Raw genomic sequence first — 16,270 nt, forward strand, 5'->3', positions numbered from 1 at the left:
AAAGGTCCATTCAGGGACATCCAGCTTCCATCCTTGTCCCCTACTTCCCTCTCCATTCTCTCTCTCCCCATAGGTAATTTTTTGTAAGCTTTGAGGTTTATCCCTCCATTATTTCTTTAATAAATATAAGCAAATATACTTGTATTTCCCCCATTTCTTAAGCAAAAGCGTACTGTATACACTTAAAATATATCCTAGAGACTTCTCTGTATTGGTACATAGACATCTTCATTCCTTTTATAGGTATATAATACTCAACCTGTCTCCTGCTGATGGACATTGGGGTTATCTCCAGAATTGCAATTACAAAAAATGCTGTGCATAAACCATTTTGTATTTTTGCCAGTGTGTCTTTGAAGTGAGATTGTTCTGGTTCAGTATTTAAGTACATATGTCATTTTGCTAGATACTGCCAAATTCCCATCCATAAAGGTTTGCACCATTTTATATTCTCACTAGCAGTGTATGAGAGACACAGGATCATTTTTGATGGGGGACTGCAGTTTAATATAATATGGCCTTAGAAAAGTAAAGCAGACCTGCATTTGAGGACCACCTCCACCTTTTAACTGCATGTCCCTGGACAAGTTACTTTCTCTGAACCTTGGTTTCCTCATCTGTTAAATGGTGATAATAATAGTACTATTGCACAGAGTTATCTGTTTTGAGGAATAGTTAAGACAGTGCAGGTAAAATGCACAGCACAGTGTCTGAGTAATAAGTACTCAATAAATGTTGACTGGATATTCTTGCTATGACCATTATGCTTGAAGATGAATGCTGAGTGCATATTTATTGCTAAAGACTGGGAGATTCCTATTTTCTGGTCTCTCAGTCAAAATGGCCAGAGTCTAGAAAGAGTGGAGAGTTTTTGCTCCCTGGGTGGCAATCAGCTGGGAAGAAAAAAAAATCTCCATTGCTTTTATAGTTTTTCAACTCTCTGGTTAAGTCTTTGAAGTGATTTATAGGTTTGGCCTGCATTTTAATTTAGCTGTCAGAAGAGACAGTACCTCACTTGACACTTAACTGCAACCCTCCTCTGCAACTGAATGCGTTGAGGGGTCATATTCTAGAAACATGCCTCAAAGCCATGTCATTTTAGGCATTGCTGATAGGCATGGGTTGGGAATAATAGTCCACAAATGCATTCATCATAAAGTGGTTTTCAGATAAATATATAAGTAGTAAAACATGCTAGAAGTTTTCAGAATTCTTACATGACACAACTAATAGTTACTGTTTAAGTTCTTGGGTAGAAGACCCTCACAAATGCGGGCTTTCCTAACCTGCAGATTATGTTCTTCCAACAAAGTGGGTTGTGATTGTCATACCTTTCCCCTAAATCAGTTTTTAACCACAAACGAACTTCAGTGGGTCCATGAACCCCTTGAAATTGTATGCAAAATAGTATACATGTGCATTTTGGGTGGTTGAACCCCCATAGTTTTCATTAGATTATCAAAGGGATCCATGACCCCCCAAAAGTTCAGAAATCAGTCCTAAACCATATTCTTTTCTGTTTTGAAGGATGTTGCTGCTCGGGGCTTAGATCTCCCTCAAGTTACGTGGATTGTTCAGGTAATTTTTTACTTGTTAAGGTGTGAGCTCAAGGCAGGAATATGTATGATCATGAGTAGCTGCCTTGGCTTTAAGTAGAATAATTATTATTACCCTTTGGGTTTTTACCCTGGTAACCACACAGCAACTAACCTTATCTGCACAGTTCTCCTCACATCTCTCCTTTACCCAGCCCACCAAACTGCTGCAGCAAAACAGCCATAATGTGCAGTCACATAAGGGAAGTAGCAGGCTCCCTCACTCCCAGACTAATGCATGTCATAAACCAAAGTTTCAACAATCTGAAAATAATGGGAATTACCCAGGCCCCTGGGAGGCCTCATTGTGTCCAAACGGAGATGGCTCAGCTGTCCTGAGAGCTGTGTCCATGTACATTGACCTGCAGGGAGCAATTAAGTTCCTGACAGATCTTATACATACCTCTAGCCTCTAGACATTTTGCCAGAGGGTACAGGTGTTAGCACTAGAGTCTAGTGGTTTTAGTTTTGTTTTTTCTTTTTGTTAGTCTGCAGAGTGGTATTTTTAAGCCCCATATGTGTGGGGGCCACGTGATACGTATCTTGTTTAAGTGAGTCACGGTTTATTCACATTTTACTGGAATTGTCTGTCTGTCACTGGGTAAAAAAACTGATCTGCTCACCACAGATGCTCGTTTTGAGACTAGAGGCATTGTTTCTTCTTTCCTGCTAGCCACAGAACAAATTGAAGATAAGAAGGCAAGGATAATTTTAATGTACAGGCCAGACACACAAAATTGATCACTTAGAGTCTTCTTATATTGTGACTATTGATTACTTTAGTATGCCTGGCTTCCCATATACCACATTCATCTTGGCCCTCTGATCTTTGATTCATGTAGCAGGAAAGGAAAAAAAGGAAGAACGGATATATGGTCTATTAGCTTTAATGATAACAAGGTTATTGCCATAGGAACCATAAAATACAGTGCACCATCCGTTCTGCTGAGTTATAGAGTCTGCTTATTTCCCCACATCAGGAATGCTTTCCATGGGAGCAGAAGTATGTCCCTGCCTCTCAACTGTGTTGCAACTCAGCTCAATTGGGACTGAATAGAACCACCGCTGGATGATAGGGACTAGCTCTGGGGCCTACTCTTCGTGGCCCAGCAGCAAAAATCAGCCCCCTTCATCCTTATACTGTCCAGTGTCCTCTATTGCCTCACTCCTACTGCTTTGTCTACCAAGGAAGTAGGCCAAGGTCATGTGGTCATCCTGGAAAAATTTACCTCCACCTGTCTTCATTTTCATCCTTGCACAGTCACCTCAGTGAAAAGATGCAAATAGGAAAATGAGGAGACCTGTAGGGAAATAAAATTAAAAAGGAGTTATTGGGACAAGAAGACATCTCGTTTATCTGAAACTTGGTCACTGTTCATATTTGCATGTCAGAGCCTTGTTATTTCCAATGAAGCCAGGAGTTTCAGGGTTGAGTGACTACTTATGATTGTGTTAGGGTAACCATAGCACCAGGATTTAATTCTTGGGATACCTGGAGGCAGGTGAGGGGTATTGCACTTCCAATTAATGGTAATCCCTTGATCTATGGATGCCTTCATTTTTGTTACTCTTTTTAGTACAACGCTCCATCTTCACCAGCAGAATATATCCACCGAATTGGAAGAACTGCCCGGATTGGCTGCCATGGGAGCAGCCTGCTCATTTTGGCTCCTTCAGAGGCAGAATATGTCAACTCGTTGGCTTCTCACAAAATCAAGTGAGTCAGAAACCTGAACAGGGGTTTCAGCTGATCTCACCTAATTAACTTTCTGTCGGTTTTTACAGGTGGATGGGCCTTGTAAGATGATGAAGAACCATTAACCCTTGTGATCCCTAAATGAGTCCCAGAATAGCCAGTGGCAAAAACTAAAACCCTTAATAACATCAGCACATGACAATTTTCATTGCATTGCCAGACAAAGCAATGGAATGTTCTGTTGCCCTTCGTTTTTCCTTAAGATAGAGGTCTGTGTTTTTCCTCTTACTGTAAAATAAATGTGCACAACCCTCACAGCCAGCTTTTGAAGACCTTTTTTTTTTTAATTCACAATTTTTAATTTCTTACAATTAACACTTTGTATCTTTAAAGTTGATTTGTCTTTTTAAAAATCACTACATTTTACTCATCATGCAATTCCCCCTCCCCTAGGAAGATAAACTCAGAGAAGGAATAATTTAGGAGCAGTTGAAATATATGCTACATATTAGTAACCAAGACTTTGTAGCCACCATTTTGTGCACACACAATCTAATGGCAGCACCTCGCATTCCCCTGAATAAAGCTCCAGAGTTCAGCCCCAGGCCAGGAGGCTCAACTGAGTGCTTCAGGAGTGGCATCAAAGCTAGTCAGGGGCATCCATGAGACTGTGTGTTTCACTTCAGAAAGACAAAAGAAAGCAAATCCATAGCGTTACTTCTTGACTTGGCCAGGAATAATTATCGTGAAGCCAGAAATAATTTACCTGGGCCAAAGAAAATAATTTGTTTGTCATGGTTTCCATAAAATCTCTAGCACTTGAAGTAGCAAGTTCTAATAACAGGCTTCATAAGGCATGTGGTTTTCCACACTAATCTACTTTAAAGAATTTCTAATATTCAGACATGGCATAATAAAAGATAAAATATTTTTGGAGGTGTAGGAAGAGCCATTTGTATGACCAAGGTGACAAGACCTAATATACACCATGTGGGGAAGTGTGGCTGCTCAGGTGCTGCTTACAGAGGATGCGGTAACATTAGCATACGATTCACCTGCGTTGCTAATATGATTGTCTTATTTCTTGTTTTTTCCCTTGCTTAGTCCTATGATTTATGTAAAACAGCAAATAAAATAAAACGACAAGTCTTTTTTTTTCCCCTTAAGTATAGAGCTGGAAAAATCATTGTGTTATACATCTTAACTGAAATGTCCAAACAGATGGCATGGGAATCTGGTCTAGGGAGGGGCAGGGGGTGGGTACTGCAGGATAAGTGCAGGCCACCCATTTAGAAGAGCTGTAGGTAGCTGTTCCTGCCAGTACCTGCCATTTTTTCCACCCTGTAGAACTCTCTCTCTTACTCTGGTAAGACTTTCAAAACTCTTTCAAGGTTGTTTGTGTAAACGTTTGTGGAATGAGGCTTGTTCAGAAAATGTGCTTTATATCCTTAATGGCAGGGGAGGCAGGAACACTGATGAATCAGGTAATAATTTCAATAGGTGATTTGGGCTTCCCTTTTATTTAATGTGTCTCTTACCTTATTACAGTTTTGTCAATTGAAAGAGTGGCTTTTATTTGTTTCTTGAAAATGTGCATCGTTTACCTTATTTGTGAGAGGAATCTCATGCAGTCAGTCACTGTTCACCGAGAGCTTTATTTCCAGCTGGCTTTTAAGTTCCCTGAGACTGGAGGCTGCCTTCCACTTCTCTTTGTGGCCCTTTCAGTGTCTCGACTGGCACCCTACAAGGTGTACTGAAGAAATACTCCTAGAATTGAAATGATACAACTGTTCTCTTTTCTTCCCTTACCTCGTTCTCATAGGTTTAAAGCCCATCACAATGTTGTTAACTTTTTTCTCTCAAGGAATTTGTGTATGTATAGAAAGCATTTTCAGAATGCTTAGAAAATTTAATCACTGCACCTTAAAAGTCTTATCTTTCTACAGCTTCTCTCCCTCTTCCATTCTAAACCCACAACTTCACATTCTGCCTTTCCTTTCTGCCATCGGCTCTCTGGATGTCTTTCCATTGTCATTCACTTTGACGTGGTCTCCTCAGAAAACTAAGTGATAACAGTTATGAAATTGAATGGTAATTTTCTAATGCCAGAGTTAACAGTAATTTTCTAATGCCTCTGTCTTTCTCTGCTCTCTTATTTTTTCTTTAGTAAACCCATGTAAGTTGATGTCTATGAAAAGCTCAAATATAAACCTAAAATTGAAAAAGGGGAAATAATAATTAGCAGAAACACTATCAGTGAACCAGGTATATTCTAAAGATATAAAATATAAGGTAGTCCTCAGTGATGATCTCCATTTGAAAAGAAGTATGCTACATACATGTGAAATTTGGTATAATTTTCACACTAAAAAAGGATACAGCTCATGTCTTGGAGAGGAAGTTGAGAGAATAAAGATAGGGAAATGCTGAAGGGAAAATATTTTCATCTTTTAGGGGGAGAATATACACAGGGTTATTTCAGCATATTCATTTAAGGAGGTAAAGGGTCACATACTAGTCTGTCCTTCCTTATTTCTGTCCTGAAAATGCACCTCTTCAGATATTCTATGCCTGAACTACTGACTGCTTCCCTGGGCTAGCTGTAATAAACCTAGATAAATATCAGAATCTTCTCTTAAGTTATAGCTGTGTATTGTGCTTTGCTATTTCTGTTTGAGGAAGGGCTGTACATTGGTTATCTATATATAGACTGTTTCTTTGGCTTAATACAAAAAAAATTTTGAATCTGATAACTAGTTGCAAAGTGTGCAGTGAAAAGGAGACTTGAATATTTTTGGAATCTAAAAGGTATGCTCCTAAGCGTTAAAAAATGAAGGAAGAAGTGTGTGTATGTTTTGTGCATGAGAGCAAGAGAGCCAGGCAGCAGGATGCTGGGGTGGCTGATGAATTACAGAGAAGATTCAGAAAGGCAGGCTGAGGCCCTCGGCAGCGAGGGCCATCACAACAAATTGCCGCCTGCCTTCATACACTGAGTACTGCAGAACTAACCCTGACAATTTAATTTAGCAGGCAGGGCAAGAGACTGGTACCCTGGGCATTTGCCGCCTCTGTCTAAATGCTCACAACCTTGCTTCTGCGTCCTTTCAACTTCTTTGTATATGCCAACTTCTTAACTTTTTTCCACCTTCCCTTTAAATGTGTTTCTAATGAAAGTCGTCATTGGTTTATTAAAATATAACTGCTTTGTCAAAACATATATTTCTTAGATCAGGCATAAGACAGTTTTCCCTGAATTTATTTGTGTATCTCTTTTCCTTGTAAGGTGGGGTGATTCATGTCTCTTAATAGAGCCATAAATAATCAGAGTAGAATTGCTTTGTTCCTCAGAAGAAATGATTTCTTAGGAATAGGAAGAAAGCCCTTTGAAACTGTAAGTCACTCCAGCTCATTCTCAGCTCCTGTTCACTTAGGGTGTATGGTCCCACAGCACTGCCCTACGGACACAACAGCAAGCCCTGCGCTGGCTGGAATACCAGTACTTCTATGTGTTTAAGAAAACAGTGCCTTTCTCTGGCATATTTAGTTTTTTTTGTATTCCTGACTGTGAGTGGCCCTATTTTTTTCTTTTTCCTCCCACAAGATTTCACTCCAAATTCTTATGTTTCTTTTACTTTTGCATTTTTCCTCTTTTCTTCTGAAGAAAAAAAGTCACAGAGTCAAATCAGATAGAGAAAGAAGGAAATAGAGTTGGGCCATATTTTCACCTTCCTTCAGATTTCCAGACATAAAAAAGAAGTAAATTCAGTAGCCATACTATTTCTTTCTCAAGTGAAAAATAGATTTTCTATGAATTCATGAGCATTTTCTCTCTGACTCCTACCCTTTCAGTACATCCTCTACCTTCTCCAGTTCACTCTTAGTGCTGTAAAAAGATCTTGAATACCCATGGGGCTATGACCTGGCAGCAGAGACAGAGAACGTGGGGAGGGGGGCTAGGGGTGTTCAGGGAAGAGATGACATATTTCAGGTAAATTACTGTCAAAGACTTGACATTTTCATTTATAGGTTCATCAGAATAACCTTTGGGGGAAAGGGGAGGAATTGTCTTCTCCCACATGAGGGATTGCCATTCATGTTTTAATTTGCTTACATTTTTCAAAAAAAAACAACATGCAAAAAGTTCATTTTGTCTTTTGATGGGTTTTTTCTCCCGCAGAACTCCTCTTTCCATTTCCCTTTCTCCCTGGGAAGTAGGTTTTCAACAGCTCATATTTCCTCCTTAGTCTGTAATACGTGATTCTCTACCTGCTTCCCATTTTCAAAGGCTGTGACCTAACAGACACTTGGGTGAAGCATAGACTTTCCACCTGTAGATAGGTTGAAGTATTTTGCTCTGGCTCCTTATGGCTGCTGCTCATAAGTGGAAGTCTGAATCCCCTTTTCAGCAGTTTGCACATAACTCTGGCTTCATCAGAGATCACTTGGTTCTCAAGCCTTAATAATTAAGAGAACAAGAGTAGGAAGATACTCCAGGGTAGAATAAGATAGCACTGGTCCTGTAAAGAAGAGGCTTTGTTCACTTGTTAACCTTCACTGAGGTGTTAACTCAGTAGTTAAGGATCTTTAGCCACCATTTTTTTTTCTAAGTATGGAATTAAAAGGACCATCTGAAATGTTTATTTTGTCAACTTCTACTGAAATCGAAATAGTATACCAATAAGCAAGCCTACTTATATATTCAAGATTTATTAAGAAATAATGACATGACCCCTATAAAGGAAATTCTAAATGTAGTATATTTTAAATCCATCAGGAAGGAAGGAAATTGTCAGGAATATTGCCCTATGTGGCCCTGTAACATCATAAAAGTCCTCTTCCTTCTAGATTCCTAAATATTTAGAAAAATGTTCCCTTTCCTGCAAAGTTGTAGTTTCTAATTTATGTGTTATTAGCTTGAAAACAGGCCAGTTTTATGCATCAAGATGTGGGGTGTTTTTAAAGGAATAAAAAGTTTACCTTGATGTATACCTTTCCTTTTACAGTATTTCTGAGATTAAGATGGAAGATATTTTGTCTGTTTTGACAAGGAATGATTGTTTTAAAGGAAGACGATGGGGAAACCAAGTAAGTTTTATTGTTTTTTGTGCTTGCTGCTAACAGACATGACTCATTTCTTGATTTGGGGTAGTAGAGATTTTGCGTATAGGTTAGCTGTTTCTTCCATCAGGCAAAACCTGTATTTTAAGGATTATTAAAATTAGATGTGGCCAAATCTTCATTGAGTTTTTTCTCTTCTTTGCTTCTGGATGTGCTTGCTGATCCTATCCAGTTAATGGGCTATAGTCCATTCTGGAAGTTTGCCATACAGCAGCAGGCTTCCCAGAAAGGTGATCTAGGCCAGAATGAGTTTGGAGGCAGCATTATAGCTCAACCCTGGTGTTCCCTCTCCAGATTATCAACAAGGACAACTGACTAGACTCATTCATCCAAGGCAGTATGGAAAAAATAAATATCTCTGTGTCTCCTTTCAGACACACTTAGTACATCCATTTTTTAATGTGGTACACTATACACAGAAGAAGAGTAAAGTTGAGATCATTAAAAAGAAAAATTTTTATTATCCATGCAGTTCCATATGGAAACCCTGAACAGTTGCAGGCAGCCCTGCTTTTCCGAGGCTTCACCTGTGCTAGGCATTCATTTCCCCAACACATGACTCAGTATATTGCATATACATATATTTATATACTGTATGTATATAAATATACATACAGTGTTGCTCTATGAACTCTTTTCTGTTGAAATATTAGTTGTTTGAATATTTTACGTTTGTTTTCTTATGCCTGAGGATAGAGTGGAAAATCAAAACCAAGTAGTTCAAGCTTAAGAGTTTTTTTATGCTTTAGTATGTCTTTATTTAGATCAATATTCTCCCTGAGGCAGGGACTAAATTTGACTGACCCTGACTTAAGTTCTCTTGTTCTAGAAAGTATCTGTGGAAATTTATCTAATTCAAAGCTGAGGAAATCATAACTATTACCTGAGCATGTATTCTGGATCCAGAACTATGCTGAGCTCTTTTTTTGTTTGTTTGTTTGTTTTTTAAATTTTATTTTGAAATAAATTCAAACTTACAGGACCAGTTGCCAAAACAATACAAATCCGATACACAGAACTCCAGCATACCCCGACCCCCCTCCCCCAATACTCCCATCCACCAACTTTATCATCCTGTCACACCACCATTGCTTTCTTTCCCTCCCTCCTTCCCTCCCTATCTATCATCCATCATCTATTGCTCTGTCTTCTGAACATATGAGAGCAAGCTGCACACATCTTTGAACAAATAATATAATTCACATATACATTTCCCGTGAACAAGAACATTCTTTTATGCAATCCCATTAAGTGCAGCTAAGAAGTTCAAGAAATTCAACATTGATGCAAAGCTTACCTTCTGTATTTCCTTTTTTTTTTTTTCTTATGTCCTATCTGTGTCCCTTTCAGCCTCCTCTTCTCCATCCTCAGATCCCATCCAGGATCATCCTTGGCATTTAATTGTCATCTATTTAGAATGTCTTTTTTTTTCCATTGTGGAAACATATATACAGTCTAAATCTTCCTGTTCCAACCCCTCCCTAGCATTCCATTAGTGGAATTAATCACATTTAGAATGTTGCAATGCTATCACCTTCCCACCGTCCATTACTAGAAATTTCCCTTCACCCCAAACAGAAACCCTACACTCATTTCTTAACTCCCCATTGCCCCTTCCCCCACTTCTCGTAACCCATACTCTACTTTTCATCTCTATGATCATATTCTCTGACACTTTCTTTGTGTTTACCGTTGGGCTTAAATTTAACCTCTTAAATCTATAACAATCTTGTTTTTCTTTTACACCAACTTAACTTCAGTAGGACACATAAACTATGTTCCTATACTCCACCATTCCCCCACCTTTATGTAGTTCTTGTCAAAAATTACATATTTTACATGGAGTCCAAAATCACTGATTTGTCATTACAGTTTATGTATTTTAGATCCTGTGGGAAGTAAATAGTGGAGTTACAAATCAAAAATACAGTAGTATTGATATTTATATTTAACATGTGATCTTTACTGGAAATCTTTATTTCTTCATGTGTTTCAGTCAATTGTTTAGTGTCCCTTCCTTTCAGGCTGCTCAACTCCCTTTAGCATTTCTTATAGAACTGATCTACTGGTGATGAAGTCCCTCAGCTTTTGATTATCCGGGAGTGTTTTCATCTCCCCCTCATTTTTACCCTCCAGGTGTTTGTGAATTCTCCAAGTCTCTGACGGTTATTGACTTCTATTTGTATTATATTGTGGTCAGAGAATGTGCTTCGAATAAATTAAAAAAAATTTTTTTTGAATTTATTGAGGCTCGTTTTATGTCCCAGTATATGGTCCATTCTGGAGAAAGATCTGTGATCACTAGAGAAGAATGTATGTCCCGGTGACCTGGGATGTAATGTTCTATATATGTCTGTTAAATTTCTCTGTATCTCTCTCTCCTTTCTTTGTTTCTCTGTCAGTAGGGCTCCCTTTAGTATCTGAAGTAGGGCAGGTCTTTTATTAGCAAAATCTCTCAGCATTTGTTTGTCTGTGAAAAATTTCAGCTCTCCCTCAAATTTGAAGGAGTTTTGCTGGATAAAGTATTCTTGGTTGGAAATCTTTCTCTCTCAGAATTTTAAATATGTCATGCCACTGCCTTCTCGCCTCCATGGTGGCCGCTGAGTAGTCACTACTTGGTCTTATGTTGTTTCCTTCATATGTGGTGAATTGCTTTTCTCTTGCTGCTTTCAGAACTTGCTCCTTCTCTTCAGTATTTGAGAGTCTGATCAGAATATGTCTTGGAGTGGGTTTATTTGGATTTATTCTATTTGAAGTTCGCTGGGCATTTATGCTTTGTGTATTTATATTGTGTAGACGGTTTGGGAAGTTTTCCCCAACAATTTTTTTGAATACTCTTTCTAGACCTTTACTCTTCTCTTCCCCTTCTGGGACACCAATGAGTCTTAAATTTGGATGTTTTATTTTATCTATCATATCCCTGAGATCCATTTCAATTTTTCAGTTTTTTTTCCATTATTTCTTTTGTTCTTTCATTTTCCGTTCTGTGGTCCTCTAGGGCACTGACTCATTGTTCACCTTCCTCTAAATTTGTATTATGAGTATCCAGTCTTTTTAATTTGGCCAACGGTTTCTTTTATTTCCATAAGATCTATTTTTTAATTTACTTTTGCAGTTTCTTCTTTATGCTCTTCTAGGGTCTTCTTCATGTCCTTTATATCCTGTGCCATGCTCTTGTTGTCTGTCTAGTTCTTTGATTAATTGTGCCAAGTACTGTGTCTCTTATGGTCTTTTGATTTGGGTGTTTGGGTTTGGGTTCTCCGTATCATCTGGTTTTATCATATGCTTTAAGATTTTCTGTTGTTTTTTGTCTCTTGGCATTTGCTTTACTTGATAGGGTTCTTTCAGGTTATAAAAAATACCAATCTCTAATTTGTCAGATCTACAGCTTGGTGTACACTTTCTCTAACTAACCAGCAGATGGCGTCTGCAAGTCACCTATTCCACTCAAGTCAGTTCTCCCCAACTTTGTCTTTGTGGTCTGTGGGGATCTGATTCTTGTGGGTTTCAATTGGTGCACTAAGTTTGAGTGTGTTGTTGGAGCTGTCTGCCCTGAATGTGCGGCGTGTGTCTGGGTGGTTAGGGAGGCAGGGCAGCTTTGATAATCAAACCTCCCAGGTGTTCCTGGCCAGAGATTTAAGGCTGTTGCAAGAGTCTAAGCCTTCATTTCAGTCTTGCCACAGATTGTCTCTGCCGCTGACCCACAAGTCCTTGGTATTGGCGTAGGGTCCCTGGAATTTCCAAGTGGGTCCCCCTTCTCAGCCATACTCTTCCAGGACCTCTGCTGAGGGAAGGTTGTGCCTCATCACAAGTGCGTGCTGGCCCTCCAGGGAAGCCCTTGGCCTCCGGGCCATGCAGGGGCATTCCCAGCCTAATGTAAAGATGGTTGATTGGGGCGTGTTAATTTCCCCCTTTCCACACAGCTCCGCCTTCCCAGCTCTGGGACAGTTAGCTGTGGGTGCACTAAAGGCCACTGTCCACAGCCAATACTGCAGCGCGTGTGAGGTGCTGCGGGAAACACTCCCCATCACACTGGGTTTCTTGGCGTGGCTCTGGGCTGTGGGTCCGGCCCCGGGAAGGAGCGTCCCCAGTCCGCCAGAGAGATGGTTGCAAGGGGCGTGGTTTCTTTCTCCTTTTGGCTCCCCTCTGCACCTCTGGCCCTGAGACAATCAGCAGCGGGTGTGGGAAGGGCTGTCCTCCATGCCAGACATTGAGGCATTGGTACAGCCCCCTCCCGCTGTGCTTCACTGTGTGGTTCTCCCTGTTGTATCCACAGCCGCTCCTGGGTTGTTTTTTTTTTAAATGAGCTAGTCCATCTCCAACCGCCAACCCACGGTTTCCCCACACTGCAGCGTGGCCGCCAGACTTTCAGCTGGCTCACTTACTCGTTTCAGAATACAGACTCCCGGTTTCACCAAATGCACAGTCCCTGTGGATTTAGCAGACCTTGTCCGGCTGGTGCATCACTGGAACTGATGTTCTGGGTCACTTTCTGGTTTTTATCTAGTATTTTTCACTGAGGTGTTTTTTTGCCCTGTCTCACCTAGCTGCCATCTTAGGTTCTCCTATGCTAAGCTCTTTACATGCACAATCCCATTTAATCCTCATTGCAACCCTCTAAGGTAGGTATTATTTGTCATAACTTGTAGATGAGGACGCTGAGGCTTAGAGAAGTTGAGGAAATTTCACAAGGGTACATTAATAATGATTAGCCCTCAATTAGGTATTCCTGCTTCAAAGCACATGTACTTAACTATATAGTTAATATACCTACATTATACCTCCATTGATATTAACTAATCCAGGAAAATGGAATTAAATTGCTTTTTTTAAATTAGATAATGTTAGCCGTTTTCATAGAGGTGGGGAAATTTGGTCAATAAACGATACCGTTACAAAGATCCCTGTGAACAAAAAACTATTTAAGACTCAATTGATCAACAACTTATTTTTTTTCTTAAGTTTTTTTTCTTTATTAAAAAAGTTATGAATTTACAAAATGATATGCATAAAATACAGGATTCCCATGTACTACCCTATTATGAACATCTTGTATTGGTATGGAATGTTTGTTACAATTGATGATAACACATTTTTATAATTGTACTATTCACTATAGTCCATGGAGAGTTTGCTGTTCCTTTAGTGTACTTCCATGGAATTTTAAAAATTTTTTATTCTGTTGCTATACAAACAATCTAACATTTCCCTTTTTAATATATATATATACATATATATACATACACTGTTAATTACATTCACAGTGTTGTGCTACCATCACCACCATCCATTACCAAAACATTTTCATCATTCCAAATAGTAATCCTGTGTATTTTAAGTCTTAACTTCCCATTCCCTATCCTCACCCCATCCACTGGTGTGCCGTTTGGGGTTTGGATATATTATATCCCCCAGAAAAGCCATATTCTTTAATGCAGTCTTGTGGGGGCAGATTTATTAGTCTTTTTTTTTTTTAATTCATTTTATTGAGATATAGTCACATACCATGCAGTCATACAAAACAAATCGTATGTTTGATTGTTCACAGTACCATTACATAGTTGTGCAGTCATCACCAAAATCAATCCCTGACACCTTCATTACCACACACACAAAAATAACAAGAATAATAATTAAAGGATCAGCAATTTATTTCAAGTGATATTTTGTATTAGACATCCCAGCCACACTAGACTTTGGAACATCCCTTAATAACATTTTGTTGTCAAGGAAATTGACTGGTCACCAAACAGGTACTCATTGGTCTAGGCATACTTCTGTACTTTTGGAACTATTGGAAATTTTAGTCTGAATTCTAGAAGGCACACTTACTCCTCTCTAGCAATACTCCAGACACTGCCTAAGTAGGTATAGGTATGATCCGTCCCCATTTATGTAATAGTCATGTTAAAAAGTTACCCTCTTTTTGGTTAAGATTATTTATTGAAAATGTTCCCAACATACATGATTATGCTCCTGGATAACCATGTGGATAAGTAGGGAATATATGGAGAACTGTTTCATAGAGGTGGGGAACTATTTGAGGAGGTAATGTAACATGTGGTTAAGAACATGGCCTTAGAGTTCAAATCTGCCACTTACCAGCTATGTAACTTTGGACAAGTACTGAATTTTCAGTTCTTTGCATGTAAATGGAGATAATAGTATTCTTTCAATAGGGAGATTAGAGGATTGAGTGAGAAATACCTCTGAAGCCCCAAATACAATGCTCAGTACTGAATGGTATTTTATATTATTGTTATTATTATTCATTATTATTATTATTACTATTATTGACATCATAGTCATATGATTTATTAGCAGATGTGAGATTAAAGCCCAGTCTTTGTGGCATGAAACCCAGTGCCTTTTTTGCTGTATCGTAAGTGGAACATAAACATCTGCCTACTCTTCAGAAATAAGAGCAAGCAGTAAAATTACAGAATGAGATATTAAAAGTTTGATCAAATCTAGTCTTTACTTACACCATTTCTGGGACCAGCTTTGGTGTCAGTGTTTATCCCAGGAGCACTGATCATTTCTCTCCAGGGAGTTGATCATTGTGTATATCTGCATATCTCCTGGGAAGCTGTGGAAGGGCCTTAAACCCCTCCTGAAGGACGTTTTGCCAAAGAAGGAACAGAGCAGCTGCATTTCCCTCTCCTCTTTCAAGAACAAGCCACAGTCATTTTTTTTTTTTTATAACATCTGCCCTTTTCTGGCCCTAAGCCTTTTCCCTGGGTTGAGGCCAACTTCAGAGACTTCCTGAGACTTGTGAGGAGCTGTTAGAAGATCTTGGTTAAGAGCCGGGTCTCAGAGTCAAACAGAGTTGGGTTTGAAACCTTGCTGCACAACTAGTAGTTATGTGACCTTGGGCAGGTTACCTTCTCTTCAGCCTCCATTTTCTCATCTGTAAAATGAGGAAAACAGTGGTACCCATCTTTTAGGGTCACTGTGACTATGAGAATTAAATAAAAGGAAGCATAAAGTGCTCTGCACAGTTCTGGACTGTGTAGAACTTAGCAAAGTAAGTTCTTAGGGGCAGAAGCTCTTATTGTCTTGGCACTGAGCTCCTGGCTTGATGCATAGGAATGAATTGAATTCTTCGATGTTTTAAAGTTTGGGGATCTTAAAAAATAAAAAACTAAGCAAAGTTAGGCTCTCACTGACACTAAAGTAGCTGGTTACCATCAGAAACTAAGTTAATCATACCAGTTCTGTATGTCATGTAGATAAAGACCAGGTTTATTTAACTTTAATTCAAGGGAAAAAGAAAAACTGACTACATTACTAATTATCATATGGATATCTGGCCTTAGAGTAGTTTATATGTGTGATCCATGTGAATGGTAAAAAGAATAAAGTAGATACTGGATGCAACTTCTATTTTTGTTTTGCATGAGACATTACAGTATGTCTTAATTGCCCTTCTTAATTTGGTCAGTTCTTGCTAGCTTATGAACTGATACAAGGTAGATAAACTAGGCCATACAGATATGCTAGCCCCTGCGCCTCATTATAATGCCCCTCTTCCTTACCCAGCTCAATTGAAGTCCATGGTAAATGTCCCTTTGGCACACACAGTTTTGGGCTTCTGTGAACAGAAAGAAAGCAAGTGAAGCATCTGTAAAATGTATATTTCATATTTAGGTATATAAAAAATATATAGCTATGTCTGGGTGTGTGAATGTTCACCCACCTACAAAGAGAATAAATTTGATCTTTCAGCTTTACTGGGAAGCACACAGACAGTTCTAGGGACCATGAGGGCAAAATTCAGCCTGGCAATAAAGTGATTAAAACAAAATCCTTCCATTTAGTTTAAAAATGCCTTGGAAGTTGGTGATAACAAGGCACAATG

The 16,270-nt window shown here is 39.0% G+C and overlaps 1 protein-coding gene across 2 annotated transcripts in view; it reads left to right on the top strand.

Moving 5' to 3' along the window:
* Positions 1–16,270, top strand: part of DDX31 (DEAD-box helicase 31) — an 80,792-nt gene that overhangs the window by 33,387 nt on the left and 31,135 nt on the right. For both annotated transcript variants that reach the window (XR_005210643.1, XM_037797462.1), the window contains exons 15-17: positions 1,528–1,578; positions 3,173–3,312; positions 8,295–8,376. Coding sequence is in view for 1 of the 2 variants with exons in the window: in XM_037797462.1 (XP_037653390.1) it covers positions 1,528–1,578; positions 3,173–3,312; positions 8,295–8,376 (273 nt within the window). In the remaining variant the exon portion in view is untranslated. The remainder of the gene's footprint in view (positions 1–1,527; positions 1,579–3,172; positions 3,313–8,294; positions 8,377–16,270) is intronic.

This window comes from Choloepus didactylus, chromosome 10, assembly GCF_015220235.1.
Source record: "Choloepus didactylus isolate mChoDid1 chromosome 10, mChoDid1.pri, whole genome shotgun sequence".
Classification (NCBI taxonomy): Eukaryota; Metazoa; Chordata; class Mammalia; order Pilosa; family Megalonychidae; genus Choloepus; species Choloepus didactylus.